We start from the raw sequence: 20,000 nt of genomic DNA on the forward strand, positions 1-20,000 counted from the left end.
TGTGTGTGTGTGTGTGTGTGTGTGTGTGTGTGTGTGTGTGTGTGTGTGTGTGTGTGTTGTGTGTGTGTGTGTGTGTGTGTGTGTGTGTGTGTGTGTGTGTGTGTGTGTGTGTGTGTGTGTACGGTCGCGGGGGTGCGTGCAAGTGTGACCTGTACATATATGTCTTTGATGGACGATTCTATTTCCTTCTCACTCCCTCTTTCTCACTCGACCTCTGTGTGAATCAACAAACAGCTACTCGTGCGTGCGCGCATGTGTGCGTGCGTGCATGTGTGTGTGAGCAGCACACGCCTTTGTTCTCATCTCACCCATCACTCACTTAACACACTGGTTGTGGTTGCAGAATGGCCATCAACAGACTCATCCTCATCCTCCTCACCATCATCATCATCATCATCATCCCTCACAACAACAACAACAACTAGAACCATCAAAACAACACCAAGCGTCTCAGAAGCCAGCAGTGGCAGACCTGCTGGGTTTAGACCTGGAATGGTGACTCAGGTAAGCTTGCATCGACATACGAAAATCGTTGCTGTCAGGGCAGAAACCTTCTTCATGTTCTGACATTTTGTGTTTTTTCGTAAATTAACGTCCCTACTTGACACAAAAGCATCAAAAGCAGCAGATCTACAAGCTCGAAACGCAGTGCGTTTCGAGCTTGTAGATCTGCTACTTTTGATGCTTTTGAATTTGAATCCTGAAAAGTAACTGTTTCGGACGTATGAGGTTTACACCCGACAGAGACGAAATGCTTTACAACAATGTCCAATTTGTGCCTAAACCGCATAGACTGTTAAAAAAAATTGACGAAGGGAGCTGTGACGTCACCCATTGGTTCCTACAGACCCGTTTTGAGGTCACTATTTCACAGAATTCGAATTCCACCATCATGGAATTTCTGGTCCCGAAAAGCTAGCGGAAAACAAATGCTATTGGGGAGAAGATCAGTGAGGGGAGGGTCTTCAATCTGTAGAACCAGTAGAAACCAGAGAAGCATACCCTACTTTATGATCAAATAAAAAAAATAATGGGAGCATAATTTACAAGAAAAAAACACATGATAATTGAAAAGAACTAGCGACTGAATGCATAAAGTATTTATACCAATGTTTACTACAGTAATGAAATCAAGTGGTAAAGTCCGGTCAAATACCCATTGAGTTTAATGGCGTGAAACGTCTTCTGCAACAGCAGCAGGGGGAAATAGCGACACCCTCTACAGGCCATTAATGAGAACTGCAGCGTTGTCATTATTTCCGCATTGGCTTCATTCTATAGCAGATCTACAAGCTCACAGCGCGTCACTTCGTATCGAACTGCGAGCTTGTACACTCTGCTATTTTTGAATTAAAAAAAAATAGATTTTGAAAGTGTTTTTTTTAACACAAATCTTCTCTTCTGGGGGGGGGGGTCCCTGGCACAAAAACTTTTCAGATCCAAATATATATCAATTTGGCTGTCCTTGGCACAACAAAGTTTGAGTCTGCTCCGTGCTACTGTAGAACATTCTGTACGAACTCACAAGCATGACACAGACTAGATAAATTAAACAGTTATACATGGATTTGCTGCTCGTAGGGCAGAACTGCTCGTAGGGCAGAGCTTGCTCGTAGGGCAGAACTGCTCGTATAGGGCAGAACTGCACGTATAGGGCAGAACTGCTCGTAGTTCTGCCCTATGAGCAGAACTACTCTGCTCTTTACAGTAGGGCAGAACTGCTCGTAGGGCAGAACTGCTCGTAGGGCAGAACTTGCTCGTAGGGCAGAACTGCTCGTAGGGCAGAACTGCTCGTAGGGCAGAACTTGCTCATAGGGCAGAACTGCTCGTAGGGCAGAACTTGCTCGTAGGGCAGAACTTGCTCGTAGGGCAGAACTGCTCGTAGGGCAGAACTGCTCGTAGGGCAGAACTTGCTCGTAGGGCAGAACTGCTCGTAGGGCAGAACTTGCTCGTAGGGCAGAACTGCTCGTAGGGCAGAACCTAAAAGACACACAGAAATATTAAGAAAATGATGCAATACATATCGTCGCTGTCTGGCAGAAACCTCCTATCTCCATATTCTAACTTTTTTTTGCCTTAAATTAGTGCTTTACTTGATCATACTACAGCGTCACACAAGAGCATCAAAAGTCGCAGATCGGCCCTGGTGTAAAGTAACTAAGTACATTTACTCAAGTACTGTACTTAAGTACAATTTCGAGGTATTTTTACTTTACTGGAGTATTTCCAAATTTTTTTACTTTTACTTCTACCCCATTACATCTCAGAGGCAAATATTGTACTTTTACTCCACTACAATTATTTAAAAACTGTAGTTAATAGTTACTTTGTAGGTTTTGATTATTAATATAAAACATACATGAACCACTTCAGCCCTATATACATTTCAGCCATTTGAAAATAGCCGATCTACAAGCTCACAATGTGCCGCGATGCGACGCATTGTGAGCTTGTAGATCTGCTGTTTTCAAAAAGATTTTTATACATTTCAAAACTTGTGCAATGGGACATTCTGCACAATGAGTACTTTCTACTTGTGGTACTTTAAGTACATTTTGATACCAATACTTTTGTACTTTCACTCAAGTACATTTTTAATTCCGGACTTTTACTTGTAACAGAGTATTTCTACATTGCAGTATTGATACTTTTACTTAAGTAAAAAAAAATAGTACTTTTTCCAGGGTTTCGAGCTTGTGTATATGCTACTATTGCTATTTTTGAATCCTGGAAAAGTTGACAGTTTTGGACATATGAGGTTTCCACCCAAAGGAGGCGATATACAACCCTTCATTGAATGCCATGCTGCTGACGTAGTGAAAACCTAATGCTACTACAGGAGGAGGCTGGGGAGGTGGAGAGGGAGGAGCCTGATCACTGAAACGCTGTCAGTGTGTTTAGCAGCGAGACGTGTTGTCGAGCATGTAATAGTGAATGACAAGTCTGCTTAAATAGACTGTGTAGGTCGAGCCATTAGGAGCGTGGGCTGTATGAGCGTGGGACCAGCTTAACTATAGCCTGCCTGAGGTAAGGAAGGGAGGATAAAAGGAAGCACTAAAAAGCCTAGAAAATTTGCAGCATGTTAAAATCAGTATAATTTCATTAACACATTCCATGCCAGAGTTTAATCTCATAATGTACTCACCAGTGCCAGCGTTTTATTGTTGTTTTTTTCATGTCGCCACAGACCTCGCTAAATAAGTTAAAAGTGCGCGTTCATTTGGTTCTAAACACACAGCGGATCTGTGAGAAACGGCCAGCGAAAAAAGTTTCCAAATCCGAGCCGCCATCTTGAAGATACAGTGGATCAACGCTAAACAGTGATCAGCGCCCATACCCTAGGTGGGGTTGGCGAAAGGGCCTACTCTGTGTGGAGTTTGCATGTTCTCCCCGTGTCTCCTAGGGTAGTTAATACCCTCACAAAAACATGTAGTAATCCTGGTCACTATACCGCCTCCCCCATGACAGCCGGGGCGCCTGATGGAGGGGAAGGGAACTGGTTGGAATAACGTGTTCCTTCCACACGCTACGTCCAACCAGGGAAACTCCCCCCTGTCAGGTGACAAGAAGGTCAGTTGGCTCTCATGCCTGAAGGAAGCATGAGCTCGGCCCTGGCCTCCCTACTGTGGGGTGACAGGTGTAATACTGGTGTAGGGCTGGTGTAGTGCCCAGGATCACTTAGGAAATTGGCACCGGGTGAAAAAAATGGGTTACAAAAATCGCGGGAAAAAAATTTAAGTAAAAAAAAAAAAAAAAAAACAGTGATCAGCGAGGAGAAAAACAACAACCGAGAAAATCGAGTTTTAAACAGGATCCCAGACAGGAAGCGGATACGATCGAAAAAACCGGAACCCGGATAATTCTGTTTCCGACCGGAAACCGGAAACGTAAATGGATCAAAAAAATTCGGAAAGTGCACCTGGGGAAATTTCAATGGGAATCGGCGGTTCGCGTAGATCTACGCGATTGGCACGCTGCGGCTTTAAATAGGTTCGCGTAGATCTACGCGATTGGCATTCAATGTGTTAAAAGAAGTCCTAAATAAATCAATGCTACTGTAGCGTCCGAGGCTGTCAGGCTTACAGTAGCTGTAGGCTTTAGACTCTCTTTATAAGGACAAGAACCAAGGAACTTCTCTCTTTGGAGCGCCAACAGAGCCACTCCAATTATTCCACACGAGACGGCAGCCCGCCAGAATAATAATAATAATACAGTCGCACCGTTTACGCCGTCACCCTGTGTCCCCTCCCTCTCAGGCATGACCAATCAATCCCTGCGCCTACATCCCCGTCCCCCCTTACAAAGAAGAAATGTCCCCATTTCCATGGAACCTGTACAACACATTCATGTGTTATACCCTTCTTCTTTTTTTCAAACAAAACAAATACACCGTCCAGCAAGGAAACATAACACAAAAGCAGTGGTGTAAAGTAACTAAGTACATTTACTCAAGTACTGTACTTAAGTACAATTTTGAGGTATTTTTTACTTTACTGGAGTATTTCCAATTTGCAGTACTTTTACTTCTACTCCACTACATCTCAGAGGCAAATATTGTACTTTTACTACAATTATTTGAAAACTTTAGTTACTAGTTAACTTGTAGATTTTGATTATTATTACAAAAGACACATTACCCACTTCAGCCCTATAATATTTCAGCCATTTGAAAAATAGCAGATCTACAAGCTCACAATGCGTCGCTATGCGACGCATTGTGAGCTTGTAGATCTGCTATTTTCAAAAGATTTGTATACATTTGAAAACTTGTGAAATGGGACATTACTTTTGTACTTTTACTCAAGTAAATTCTGAATTTCTGACTTTTACTTGTAACAGAGTATTTCTACATTGCAGTATTGATGCTTTTACTTAAGTTAAAAAAAAATTGCACTTTTTTCACCACTGCACAAAAGAGGACCAATGGAAAAAAAAATATGTCTCTTTATCCAGGCTCGATGGCGAGCAGCAACGCAGCACCCTACAAACCTACACTGCTGCTTCCATCATCTCAGTAAATGGTATTTCCAGGTCTAGATGACTCCCCTCATAAGACATCTCTCTCTCTCTGCTGGGTACCTCAGCAGAGAGAGAGCCACAAGGTTCTACATCCATAAAGGTTACTCTGGCGCAGAGAGTACGTTGACCTTTACAAATGCCCCCTCTTCAACTACCTCTTGTGTCCCCGCGTGACCCCCCTGCCCCCCCCGCTCCTCTCATCTGAGTGGTCCTCGGTTGTTATCCTGACCGTTACGAGAAGAGAATGAGCGCCGGCATCCGTGACCCCTTGACCCCTGTCAGTCATGATTAAAACACAAGGCCCCTCACGTCGCCATAGTAACCACATGGAGAGAAATATGGGGTACGAAAGGCAGGACGTTTTGCGAGCGTGTGTGTGTGTGTGTGTGTGTGTGTGTGTGTGTGTGTGTGTGTGTGTGTGTGTGCGTGTGCGTGTGTGCGTGTGTGTGTGTGTGTGCGCGTGCTTGTGATTTCCCCACCTGCTCCAATTAAGAGGTCCTTTCAGGAGGTTGATGAATAACAACAGAGCCCTTTTCACACCTGCCATTTTGGACTCTTTATGAGGGCATGATTGCGTAATGTTGCGTTATCAGTGGGGCTCCAACTTTTTCATGTCAAGGACCCCCAAAATGTAATGTATTTGGACTCCGACCCCCATTTCAAAATATTTAATTCCAGGGACCAACAGTTTCTCGCCCGACAGTTTCTCGCCCGACAGATATTAGACTGTGTACATTTCCCAAAAGGAATTGCATGTATTTCATTCAGTCTGACCAGAGGCATGGATAAAACCTATCCACAACACTGGCCATGAAGATGAATGGCCAGAGTGGGGATATCAAAAGCAGAGGTATGGATTTACCCCTCCAAATCCAACCCTAGCTAAACCCACAGGGATCAATACAAGTTACCAAAACAACTACAAAAACAAAACAACTACAACAACTGGAGTCTGTAAAGTAAATAAATAGCCCTCAAACTTGTAGTCCCACTGGTTTCAAATGGATCGTCTGTAAAAAAAAAAAAAAAACTAAAAACAACTCTGGGTTGAATTATTGACACAGAGTAAAGCTGAGCTTCGACAATCAATAACCAACCAACCACAGTGAGAGAATGTCTCCAGTTTAACTAACAGTAGAGAGAGGCGTGTTGTGTAATATTTCTGTTTCTCATTCCAATCCCGTGGACATATTATTCTTATCGGTTCCACTGGGATAGCATTAACCCATTCAATCCGGGAACTCATCTGTGTGTCATTTTAGACTTGAGCTATAACCATTGTTTTGTACTTTGGCTATTCAAAAATAGCAGATCTACAAGCTCATAGCTACGGGAGCTACAAGCTATGATTCTTGTAGATCTGCTATTTTTTTTAAATCTTTGTGCAAATCTTCGAATACATATATATTTTTAAACTTCTGGAGGTCCAAAATATTTGACAAATGTTCGCTTTAAAAAATATGTATTCAAAGATTTACACAAATTTGTCAATGGTGCTCCAACTTTTTCATGTCAAGGACCCCCAATATGATATGTATTTGGCCGCGGACCCCCATCTCAAAATATTTTGTTCCAGGGACCCCCCAGAAGCAAAGATGTGCGTTAATGTTAAGAATATATATATTCAAAGATTTGCACACATTTTCAAACATTTTCAAAAATAGCCGATCTACAAGCTCATATGAGCTTGTGGATCTGCTATTTTTTTAATAGCCAAAGACATCTAAAAATGACAGAGATGCGTTTCCCGGGTTTGAATGGGTTAACCGCATTGTTTGGGATATCTTTTGGACATCTATAGCGTATCTCCTGGGTGAGTCGATCTCTTATCTAAGTGTAGCCGAGATTTCTCGCTGCAACAAATACTCCGTATTACAGCCTCACTTACAGTATCTCCCCCCCCTCTCGTCTGTCTCTTTCATAAAGGCCCCATGCAGCTATACACCCCATTCAGAGCTATACGGCTGTGACAGAAAAAGGAAAAAAAAATCAACTCCTCGGGCTGTGCCTGATAACGTTATCTAGATAGATGCAAATAGAACTTTGTGGGTTCTATGTGTGTGACCCGTGAGTTTAAAAGAAGAAATAAGATATTCAAAGAACACTCATTATCTTTTTTAGAAGAAATTATCCGGCGTATCCGTGATTTATGCAAATCTTCCGAGTCCGACCGTGTGTTCATGGCTTTAAAAAAAAAAAAAAAGAAGAATCCTTTCATTGACTATAAATAGCGTTTTTTATTCACTTCGCCCATCGGGGCTAAAGATATTATTAATGTAAGAAGGGGGGAGAGAGATATTAAAGAGAAGGATCGTGGCGAGAGAGAGAGAGAGAGAGAAAGGCGGAGTTATATATCGGGTGGAAACCTCATATGTCCAAAAGTGTTACTTTTCAGGATTCAAATAGAAAAGCTTCAAAAGCAGCAGATCTACAAGCTCGAAACGCGTCGCTTCGCGCCGCGTTTCGAGCTTGTAGATCTGCTACTTTTGATGCTTTTGCGTGACGCTGTAGTATGATCAAGTAGGGCGTTGATTTACGAAAAAAAACACAAAACGTTAGAACGTGGAGATAAGAGGTTTCTGCCCGACTGCAACGATAGCCTATATACCGTGAAAAAAAAACAGAGGGATCAGGGATTCAGATCAGAAGGAAAAGGTGTCGCTCTTTGATTTGAATGGTACCCTGACACTGCTGGTGGTGGGTTGGGTAAAAGGAGGGCAGCAGCAGTAGTATATAGCCTAGAACGGGGGTTCTCAAACTTTTCAGGCTGCGACCCCCTTAAATAATCACATTTGAACTGGGGACCCCCCCCCACACCCTGACAAGCACTTGGAATTGTAGGAGTTGAAGCAATACATTTAGTTTGACTCGGTTCCACAGATAAATAGTGTGATAATAGCTGATCTAGCGTCACACAAAAGTATCAAACATTTTGCTATTTTTAAATTTGAGGCTTCCACCACAGAGGATACATTTTTTCATCATTATGAAGATTTTTTTTCCTCTCTTTTCCAATTTACCCCGCTGGCGCCCCCTGGTGGCCCCCACTTTGAAAACCACTGGCCTAGAGGTCAGACACCAAAAGGTCACTGGTTCATGACCCCTGGACCTGCTATAGGGTCATCTGTGTGAAGGAAGTGTAGTGCAGTGCAGTACGATGTGTCTCCTTGAGCAAAGGCTTTTAACTAGGGTTGGGGGTTAATCGATCCACGTAAGAATTGCTATTCTTATCTTCTACGATTCTTTCTATACACGTAACACGTTTTTGTAAAGTTTCAATCATCTGCTCAGCAGCCAGCCTAAGCCTACCAATTTAATGTATGTAACAGCATTTGAATGATTTGTATTCGAATTGATATTCTGTCAATCACTGAGGATTGAGCAATTCTTAAATCTCAGTGATTAAAACCGTATGCAAGTTTAGCATGAATAAATATTACCTCATCTCAGGCTTGACCTTTGTGTATTTACAATTACTGCAATCAGTTGATAAAACGTATTCATATACAGTATACAGTGAAAACCCAAAAGATTATACACACTTTGCTTTCACGCCTTAAAGGTAGGGTAAGTGATATTTTTGGGTAAAATGTTTGGTTTTGTTAAAAAGGTTAAAGTACTATATTCTGATAGTAATCATTGCTACAGAGCGTTTGTTCGGTCACAGGGGTCTCTCCAGCTCTTTAGTTAAACAGAATATAGTACATTTTCAGGTAGGTGACAAACTTTAAGCCAATCAGGAGAGAGCACTGAAAATGCATTTTAAATAAACTAAATAAAAAACTAAGCTATGATGACTAGAACTAAGACTAAATATATTGACAATTTCGTCAACAAATAAAAACTAGACTAAAATGTTAGTGAGGGACTTAGTGGAGAAGAGATCCAGTAGAACTAAAAGACAAGTCGTTTTATGTTTGGTTGTGCTCGGGGGTTGCGCTCTGAAAATAGCCGATCTACAAGCTCACAACACGTCGCACTGCGACGCGTTGTGAGCTTGTAGATCGGCTATTTTCAGCATGCAACCAAGAGTAAAATCAGCCATCAAGTCAGCGCCAAAATACATTTTAGTCGACTAAATCAACTGTAGATTTAGTCGACTAAAATCTTATGATATTTAGTGGACTAAAACTAGACAAAAACTAAAACATTTCAGGTGACTGAAATATGACTAAAACTAAACGGAATTGTATTAAAAAGACTATGACTAAAACTACATAAAAATATGCTGTCAAAATCAACACGAGCCTTGAATGAATAAGAGTACGGTTTCCAAACTGTTGGTTGAAAGCGCTTGACCTCGGAGCAGGTCAAGCAGCTTTTTATAAACATGTGTTTAAGTATGCCATCATTCCATGTCATGTCAACCCATCCTCCCATCACTTCACCCCTCTCTCTGTCACCCTGTGTGTGTGTGTGTGTGTGTGTGTGTGTGTGTGCGTGCGTGTGTGTGTGTGTGTCACCGTGCCCTAGGCCAGAGGTAGGTACCTGGACCTATACTAAGTTAAGCATGTTGTTGACGTGTTGCGTGTTGTTGATGCATGCTGCACCGGAATCCAAGCATGTGCCGTTGTCTCCGTGTGTGTCTGGTGATTCTTGGCCGTGAACGCTCTCTTTCTCTGATTTGCAGAATATCAACCAATTAGAGCTTTTTGGAGACATGTCCACGCCCCCTGACATCACCTCGCCATCGGTAAGTATAGCTTCCTGTGAGCATTTTGAAGTGGCTTGAACCGTTTGACGGGGGGAGGAGGTTATACTGTATATCGGTGCTGTCAGCCGGAAACCTCTTATCTCCATATTTTTTACTTGTTGTGTTTTTTCGTAAATTAACGCCTACAGCGTCACACAAAAGCATCAAAAGTAGCAGATCCACCAGCTCAAAACGCGGCGCGACGCGTTTTGAGCTTGTGGATCTGCTACTTTTGCTATTCTTACATTTCAATCCTGAAAAGTAACAGTTTTGGACATATGAGGTTTCCACCCAACAGAGACAATATTCACTGAAGCATCAACATACTAAGCAACACCAAAAGCTTTAACCACTTAGGGAAACGAACCTGAGTTCTACACTAAATCTCTACCCAATCTACAAGCTCAAAACGTGTCGCAAGGTGCCATGTTTTGAGCTTGTAGATCTATAAAAAGCTATTTTTTTTGGAGTGAATGATCCCCCCCAGGATAGGCATGCTGTGGGGCTCAAATGGTTAAAGTGGCCATCATTTAAAATAAAACAAAAGCACCTTTTGGCCTAAAGGGCGGTGCTAGAGGGAAGGGTATCGTCAGAGCTAAAAGCATGCCTCCTGGGGAGAATCGGCGTTTCCATTAATGTGTACTTTTCCTCTCTTTTCCCTCAAACCTTGACCCCCCTGTACCCCCCGAACCGTAACCTGCACAGACCCCCGCCTCTCCAGCCAACACCCTCGACCCCTCCCTGGGCCTGCAGCCCCCCTCGGAGCTCTTTGCTCCCTTCAACCCTGCCTCCGTGCCCTCAGGTATGGACCCCCCCCACCCCCCCTCTATACTCACACAAGCACCGGGGCAGAAACGACTATACGGTAGTGGGGGGGCGGCGGTGGGCAAGATCAGGAGATTCAGTGGGAAAGACTAGGGATGTACGATGAATCGGTCATCATATCGCCGTTGGCAATATCGACCTTACAAATGCAATATCCAACATCATAATAATACATCGGTTTGAACCGATATTTTACTTTTTTAATACTTGAAAGCTGCAGATTCAAGCAGTGTTTTCTGAGGAAAGCTTTCAGAACGGTCAACAAGTTGGACAAATGTAAAATAAAATACTAACTTGTAAAACTTGTAAATGAAATTGGCTAAATGGCAGACAGATTCTGCTATAAACAGCAGAGTCTGTCAGCACCACTGCCCTAAACATTAGGGGTGTGCCGATATATCGTCCCGCGATATATCGCGATACGTTTTCGTGACGATATGTATAGTTTTGGAAAAAAAAAATATCGTTTTGATTATTATTATTTTTTTTACAATAATAATAATCAGGCATGCAAACAGCCCCGAGGTGAAAAGGTTGACAACATGTTTTTTTTTCTTCGGGTCAGATGTCACACTATTGCCCTATTTGGATTCAAAACGGCTATTGTAGCTGAAAAGCTACAAGTTTGCGTCTGAATAATGCAAAAACAGAATTATTTGTTTGCATTTTTTCTCCCCCATATATTTTCATAATAAAAAAGTGCGTATCGTATCGTATCGAAATCGTATCGAAATTGTGAGCCAAATATCGTATCGTATCGTTTGGTGAAATTAGTGTATCGGCACACCCCTACTAAACATGTAGTGTTGTTGTTAGAAGGAATAAACACAGAAGCACCCGGCAGGAAGTGGACTAAGAAAGGGGAGGAGCCAAAGCGAGTTCCTGTTTCTAAACAAAAAAGGAGGTGGTGCCCCCAGAGGCAAAAACAAAATAACTTTTTTTTGAGAGAGAGAGAGAGAGAGAGAGAGAGAGAGAGAGAGAGAGAGAGAGAGAGAGAGAGAGAGAGAGAGAGAGAGAGAGAGAGAGAGAGAGAGAGAGAAAGGAGAGAAGGGGTGTCATGTTGAGGCTGTGTGTGCTGAATATGAAACAAGTCATTAGTTTGCCTGCCACAGACACGCCTCTGATTTACCTTGCAGTTCTGTGGTGGTGACTGTGGCTGGTCAGAGGCAAGGCGATAAAACACTACGGGATGAGCTCAGCTCGCCGATAGAGCCTCCTTCATATGCATGTGGTCGCGTGCGCGTGTGTGTGTGTGTGTGTGTGTGTGCGTGTGCGTGTGCGTGTGCGTGTGCGTGTGTGTGTGCGTGAGCGTGAGTGTGTGTGTGTGTGTGTGTGCGTGCCTCCAAGTTATCCCCTCTTCCCCTTCTCTCCTCTCCTCATCTGCTCTGCTCTTGCTCCTCACCAGAGTTGCCAGATTTGACAAGAGAAATAAGCGACCAGGTCTATGAAAACAAGCCCACAAGAGGCGACTAACACATGAGCACTTTCAACCAATATACGCTATTTTTTACAAAGAAATCGGGGGGTCCCTGACATCAAATATTTTCAGATGGGGATCTTACATATTAATTTGAGGGTTCCTTGACATGAAAATGTTTGAGAACCCCTGGTTTAAACAACTTTTAGGAAGCAAGCCCAAATAAGTAACTACACTTTAGAAACAAGCCCCAAAAAAACAGCAACACCGCAACTACCAATATTTACAAGCGACTTTTACAGAAAAACAAGCCCAAAGTCGCTTGAGCAGACATGGCAACACTGCCTTCAGCCCTCCTCTCATCCCTTAACCCCTCTCTCTCTCTCTCTCTCTCTCTCTCTCTCTCTCTCTCTGTCTCTGTGGGGCTCGCTCTGTCTCTCTCCATCTCTCGGTGCATATGTCAGGGCTGGTTATAGATGTCAGCCTCTCTCTCTGCTGCGTGGCTGTAGGTATAACTGGAGAACAGACAGGAGAATAGCGGCAGTGTGTGTAATAGAATAAAAAGCTTCAGAGAGAGGGCTTTAATGAGTGTGTGTGTGTGTGTGTGTGTGTGTGTGTGTGTGTGTGTGTGTGTGTGTGTGTGTGTGTGTGTGTGTGTGTGTGTGTGTGTGTGTGTGTGTGTGTGTGTGTGTGTGTGTGTGTGTGTGTGTGTGTGTGTGTGTGTGTGTGTGTGTGCGTGTGTGTGTGTGTGTGTGTGTGTGCGCGTGTATGCGTGTGTGTGTGTGTGTGTGTGTGTGAGAGCGAGTTCTATAGCCTTTTCATAATGACTCTGCCTCATTGTGGAGGCTAATTATGATAGTTCACCGTGACCATTAGGAGACACCGCATTAGCCGCGGGCGAAAGTGGACCAACGCTCTCTCTCTCTATGGTGATGCATGGGTTATTATCTGTGTGTGTGTGTGTGTGTGTGTGTGTGTGTGTGTGTGTGTGTGTGTGTGTGTGTGTGTGTGTGCGTGTGTGTGTGTGTGTGTGTGTGTCTGAGGGGGAAATAGGGGTGCATGCATATGCACACAGCGCATACTTTGCATATCATTGTTTCTAGTTTTCTTGCTTGTCCCTTCTTCTCTTCCTTGCTACTGTAGGTTAGCCTTGAAGTAATATATGAATATCTATGATTATCTGTGAACTGTGGTGGACAAAGTATAATACTCGGGTAAATGCTCAAGTATTCAAAAGTTCAAATTACGAACCACATTTTCAGAAATTATCAGAAATGTTCTGAAATCTTAAAAAATCACACCCTGTGTGAAGTGGGCGGTGTCTTGCTAGCTAATCCCAATACTGAATGGAGTCAACCAATCATGTACAAAGAATAAATACATTTATTGAAACACTCTTTATGATGGAAGAAACCATAACTTAAAAAAAACAAATGTATTGTTTTTTTAAAGTTATGGTTTCTTATATAGGGCTATGCACATGTGTCATGTGACACTGGCCAATCACAGTCCTGAATAGACTGTGATTGGCCAATCACGGTGAAGGGTTAGGCGGGGTACATTTTTGGCCAATCACAGCGCAGGATTTGTTGTACAAATATCCAAACCTCACCTATAGGGGTGGTTTCACCGCACAAAAAAAAAAAAAAAAAAGATCTATAAGCTTCAGGTCAAAATGTGTGTCAGATCCTGTGTCTAGGTGAGACATGACCTTTGACACTATCTAAATGTCTCAATAGAAGAGCAAGGAGGAAAAATACAACCACCCCAATTGTAGTTAGTTGGTTTATTTATTTCGGTCATGATTTAACATAAACAGTTGAACATACAGAACAACAAAGGCAACAAGATAACTGTTGGCCGAAAAGGTACGGGCTGAAGCCGAAGCTTATTATGTCCACTTTATTACTATTTAGATTAATTGTCACAAATTAAACAGAGTATCTACGAAGCTGCAAGTCTTACAGATCAGAACAAATGAAACAGAACAAAAAGAAACATATTTGGCATTGCATCGATTATACCGGAAAAAAACCCAAAACAATTAGTTAACACTTGGTTACATGCATAGAGTTAAAAAATCACACCCAGTGTGAAGTGGGCTGTGTGGTCATCACAGTGGCCATCACAGTGATGGAAGCTCACTTCAAAAAAATAATAGATTTTTTGAAGTGCATAGTCCTATTTATAGGTTATTAATGTCATCATGTGTCTCGCTAGCCAATCACAGTGCTGAATAGAGTCAGCCAATAGAGTCAGCCAATCACAGTACAGCTAGGGGTGTACTAATGAGCCAATCACAATACAGCTAATGAGGTGTCCCAACCCCACTTATAGGGGCGGCTACACCGCCCAAAAATAATAGAGAGGGCACCGGATATCCCCTCCTATCCACTTGCATTGAATTGCTCACCCAGCGCATGGGCCGAAATCACCCCTTCTTCCGGGTTGGAAATGTGATGGGCGGGGCCTATTTGAGCTCGTGCGCGAGCTCGTGAGTCGAGCCCATTGGTCGAAACCGTTTTCGCTCGTTCATGTTCGGTGGCCCCAGCTGCAGTACCTATGAATGGCCAGCATGTCCAATGCGCTTCAATGCAAACACTGGGTTCTGGGGGCTTGGTTACATGTCCACTAGAGATGCGTGGATGGCCTCTCACGTCACCCGAATCCGCATGTACAAATTAATTATCCACCCGTTATCCAACCGCAATAATTATATTATCCAATTTAAATATCCGCATCTGCACCAACCGTTTTTCCCGTATGTCAAAATATTATTATTTTCTGGTATTCCCCATTAGTTTTAGTATTAGTTGTGCGATGCGATCACAAAATGCATTGATTTAGCCTATGGAATGTCGGTGCGTCTTTTTTCTTTTTTTTAAACCGGTGCTGCGCTGAACATACAGACTCTGTGCGGCATCCAACATACAGGCATCCAATATACATGCGGCATCCAACATACAGAGCGCACTGCTCTTCAGCGCAGCAGAGCAGCACCGGTTTTAAAAAAAAGAAAAAAGACGCACCGACATTCCATAGGTTAAATCAATGCATTTTGTGATCGCATCGCACAGAGGCTGCTCTACACACTCACACAGACACAAGCACGCAGAGATTTAGCTATTTTATGGATAGATATATTAGATGTCATTAATTTATTTACCACAATATTTCACCCGCGGTTTATCCGATATTAATTAATAATTATATTTGATTGACCCGAATCCACCCAAACTGCGGTTAACTGCGGCAACCGCGGCTAAAACCGCGATCCGCGCATCTCTAATGTCCACCAATCTGTGAATCTATAAAGATATATATTTTTGTTCCCTCCCCACCAGGTTATGTGACGATGGGAGCGGTGCCTCCGGGCCACTGGTCCCAGCAGGCGGCGGCGGCGTTCGCCGCCCAGACCCCGCTGGCGTTCGGCGTCCAGTCCCCGCTGGTGGGCCCGGGCGTGGGCGTGGCCCTGCCCGGCGGCCATCAGCCTCTGATCTGGGGCCACCAGGCCAACCTCTTCCCCGCCACGCAGCAGCAGTGGGCGGCCATGGCGGCCAGCGGCGCCTTCTCCCCCGCGGCCTACCTCCCCCACGCCGGCACTTTGCCACACCCCCACCACGCCGCCATGTTCCACCAGGCCTACGCCCCCCTCGCCGCCGCCGCGGTCGACCCGGCCGGCGGCGGCGAGAGCTGCTGCCAACCGGGGACTTCGGCGGCCGGCGGCGCCTCCGCCGCTCCCTCGCCGTCCGCCGGGTCCAGTCCGCAGCGCGACGGAGAGCGGGCGAAGAAGATGGGGAAGGAGATGTTCAAGGTATATGGGTTTCAGCTTCAAAAGAAAAAAGACACAATCGATGAATTGATCGTTAAAATATGCATGCTCTATAGAAAATGCATTCTGGATCAGGGCCCACATTTTCAAGTGGGCCCTGGTCCAGAGAAGGTTAAGAACCACTTCAATAACAATTTGCTCTTCAGGAGCGGGATGTAATCCCCTCTGATCCCTTTGAAAAGGCAGCTAAATCTCTCTCTGCGTACTGCCTGTGTCCCAGGATGCCCCACAGCATCACGCCCCTCTCCTCACTGTCACCTCTGTAGAGAGTGTATCTGTATGTAGACAGACAGACAGACAGACAGACAGACAGACAGACAGACAGACAGACAGACAGACAGACAGACAGACAGACAGACAGACAGACAGACAGACAGACCGGAATGCTGATGACTGCAGGTTTCCTTTCCGCACCTAGAACTGGTATCTTGACCTCACGTAACTTCAAGTCAAAGCTTATAGGATTATAGGTTCATAGGTTTGGTACAGTTATTACACTGGCCCCGGGGCGCAGTCCCAAGAAGGAGACAAGAAAGAGATAAGACAAAGAAGTCTATTCTAGGACAACAAGAACTGACAGTCGGGTCACAACAGGAGGGAGTAGAAACTAAACACAGACAGACAGACAGACAGACAGACAGACAGGCAGACAGACAGACAGACAGACAGACAGACAGACAGACAGACAGACAGACAGACAGACAGACAGACAGACAGACAGACAGACAGACAGACAGACAGACAGACAGACAGACAGACAGACAGACAGACAGACAGACAGACAGACAGACAGACAGATAAAGCAGGCACCCCCACTATATTGTATGAAATTGTGTTTCAGATTTTTTTTTTTTTTTTTTTTTTGGTCTGCTTTTTTTCCTCCCCTCTACACCTATACCTCTTTGCCAAAAATAGCCGATCTACAAGCTCTGCGAGGTGTTGTGAGCTTGTAGATCTGCTATTTTCGGTTAAAATGTTCCCCTCAGAATAGGGATGCTAGGGTTCAAGTGGTTAATGTAAAACATAATAATCATATCACACAACGATTTGGTGGCCCCCCCCCTGTAGTAACTCTGTGGACCCCCTAGGGGTCCCGGACCCCCTGTTGAAGACCCCTGCTCTACAGTGAAAAGGTGGGTCTTTGGGCATGTTTTTAAAAGAAGTGAGATTAAAAGATACGTGAAGATCTTTGCTCATTTACAGAGAAGTACACCGGGCCGTCCTGTTTGTATCCAAACTATAATCTCAACAACAGTGTTGATTTTGACAGCAAATTTTTATTTCATTTTAGTCATAGTGTTTTGAATAAAATTCCATTTAGTTTTAGTCATATTTTAGTCATCTGAAATGTCTTAGTTTTTGTCTAGTTTCAGTCGACTAAATATCATCATATTATAGTCGACTAAATCGACAGTTGATTTAGTCGACTAAAATGTATGTTGGCGGTGCCTTGATGGCGTCGTAATGGCCGATTTTACACCCGGTTGCATGCTGAAAATAGCCGATCTACAAGCTCACAACGCGTCGCAGCGCGACGCGTTGTGAGCTTGTAAATCTGCTATTTTCAGAGCGCAACACCCGAGCGCAACCAAACATAAAACGACTTGTCTTTTAGTTCTACTGGATCTCTTCTCCACTAGTCACTCCCTAACATTTTTGTCTAGTTTTTATTTGTTGACGGAATTGTCAATATATTTAGTCTTAGTTTTAGTCATCATAGCTTAGTTTTTATGTAGTTTTTATGTAGTTTTTATGTAGTTTTCGTCATTGAAAAATTTTAGTTTTATTCGACAAAATCAACACTGCTCAACACCCCCCCCCCCTTAATTGCCCTTCTCCTGCACTCTTGTAGGATTTCCAGCTGGCCAAGCCCCCGGCCATGCCGGCCAGGGAGGGCAAGCAGCAGCCCGGCCTAGCGGGCACCTCGGAGGCGTTCAGCCACTACTTCTGCCGCGTGGGCACGGCCCAGGACACCGACGACTGTGACGACTTCGACATCTCTCAGATGAACCTGACGCCGCTCACCTCCACCACGCCCTCCACCAACTCTCGTAAGAGACCCAGATATTATTTGTTTCTCACTGTGTGTGTATATATATATATATATATATATATATATATATAGTTTTTATATTATTATTTCTTCTCTTACTTAACCCATTTAGTCCGGGAACGCATATATACTGTGTCATTTTAGATATTTAGCTTTAACCATTATTTTGTACTTTGGGCTATTCAAAAATAGCAGATATACAAGCTCATAGCGCGACACCGAGTGCCGCTCTATGAGCTTGTAGATCTGCTATTTTTGCAAAATTGTGAACATTTGTGCAAATCTTATATATATGTTTTTTAAAGCGAACATTTTTAACTCAAATCTTTGCTTCTGGGGATTCTACAAAATGTCTTCTAAAGTTTTTTTTTTTTTTTTTTAACTTAAAATGTTGCTATAATAACAGTGTGTTTTTTTTTCTTCAAAAATAGCACTATGAGCTTGTAGATCTCCTATAAATTACACCGGTCTTAATGAGTTAATATGTTATGTCTTCTAGGATGTCCCCGCAACATTTTGTTGCTTGTACTTGTATGTAAGTCAGTGACAAATAAAACCTTCTTGTTTCTTGATTCTCTTGATAAAGTAAAACACACTCTGACACACACACACACACACACGCACACACACACACACACACACACACACACACACACACACACACACACACACACACACACACACACACACACAGTGCGGCCGTAGCTGAATGAGTAGAGCAGTGGTTCGCAAAAGTTGGGTTCTGACCTGCTTTCTTCTTTCTCCCCCCCCCCTCCCTCCCACCAGCGCCCACCCCAGCACCGAGGCAGAGTTCCCCTTCAAAGTCCTCGGCCTCCCATGTCAGTGACCCCCCCACAGACGCCACAGACCCTCCCACGGATGACTCGTTCGGGGAGGTGGAGGGCAGCCCAAGTCGCAGTGGAGAGGAAGATGTAAGTGTGCGTGTGTGCGTGCGTGCGTGCGTGTGCATATGCGTGTGTCTAATAACTCTCTCTACTATATATACAGTATATAAATTATATATATATGGTATAATACACCATAACCTGAGCAGTGTGTTCATTCACACCTGCTGATAAATAGCCCTTGTAGCAGTGTTGGCGGGCCAGGTAATCACTCTCACTGATTAGGTGCTGCTACGTGTGTGTGTGTGTGTGTGTGTGTGTGTGTGTGTGTGTGTGTGTGTGTGTGTGTGTGTGTGTGTGTGTGTGTGTGTGTGTGTGTGTGTGTGTGTGTGTGTGTGTGTGTGTGTGTGTGTGTGTGTGTGTGTGTGTGTGTGTGTGTGTGTGTGGTTGGAGATTGTAAACGCACAGAACTATATGTGCGCGTGTGTAGATACGTGCATTTTAGCGCATGTGTGTGTGCGTGCGTGTGTGTGGTCAACATTGCGTTAAATTAGCCGGAGGAATTGTCAGAGACATCATTAAGCTGTTATTAATACCCGCTACGTAGCCTCCATACATCACCAGCTCATCTCCAGTGAGATGGACGAGGGATAGGGGCTCCATTCCTCTTCCAGGGGCAATTAATATTTATTTTACCAGCAGCACCTCCAACCTGAGACAGCCGAGGAGAGAGAGAGAGAGAGAGAGAGAGAGAGAGAGAGAGAGATTAAGAGCAGATGAGATTATTATAAAGAGGGTTTTTTTCAGCCAGCAGGGAGGAAGATCCCCTCATCTCAGTCATAAAGTCCTTGTGGAATGAACGACCTTCAACAGATAGGCTACGTGACTCTTAGTTAACGAGTATCAGCTGTCTTTCTTTCTTTCTTTCTTTCTTTCTTTCTTTCTTTCTTTCTTTCTTTTTTTCAAAAAATCTGCTATTTTTTCAAATGTTATTTCTTTCTTTCTTTTTTCAGATATATAAAAAAAAAAAGCAGATGTACAAGCTCACAGCGTGGCACGAAGTGACGCGCTGTGAGCTTGTATATCTGCTATTTTTTAATAGCCAACGTATAAATGGATAAAGTGGTTAATTATTGTGATGCTATGGTTAAGATGATTGTGATGCCCCCATCCCCCTCTCTCTCTCACTCAGTAAAATCCTCTGTGTTGCTTTATCAATTTGTACATACAAAGTGCAGTAGACAACATTCAGCCACTAGATGTCGCACTTACACCGCCTCTGTTCGCGTAAGGTTCGTTATTTCCCCGATTCGCGT

General features: G+C 43.7%; 1 protein-coding gene across 1 annotated transcript in view; it reads left to right on the plus strand.

The window, feature by feature from the left end:
* dab1a (DAB adaptor protein 1a) overlaps positions 1 to 20,000 on the plus strand; it is a gene marked incomplete at both ends in the record, with an annotated part of 94,255 nt that overhangs the window by 60,652 nt on the left and 13,603 nt on the right. Inside the window, 7 exon segments of the mRNA XM_080430385.1 lie at positions 455 to 485; positions 488 to 504; positions 9,650 to 9,712; positions 10,418 to 10,514; positions 15,299 to 15,768; positions 17,639 to 17,837; positions 18,626 to 18,777. Of these exon segments, the coding sequence (XP_080286511.1) occupies positions 455 to 485; positions 488 to 504; positions 9,650 to 9,712; positions 10,418 to 10,514; positions 15,299 to 15,768; positions 17,639 to 17,837; positions 18,626 to 18,777 (1,029 nt within the window).

Source organism: Gymnoscopelus braueri, assembly GCF_963280865.1.
Source record: "Gymnoscopelus braueri genome assembly, chromosome: 6".
In the NCBI taxonomy this organism is placed as follows: Eukaryota; Metazoa; Chordata; class Actinopteri; order Myctophiformes; family Myctophidae; genus Gymnoscopelus; species Gymnoscopelus braueri.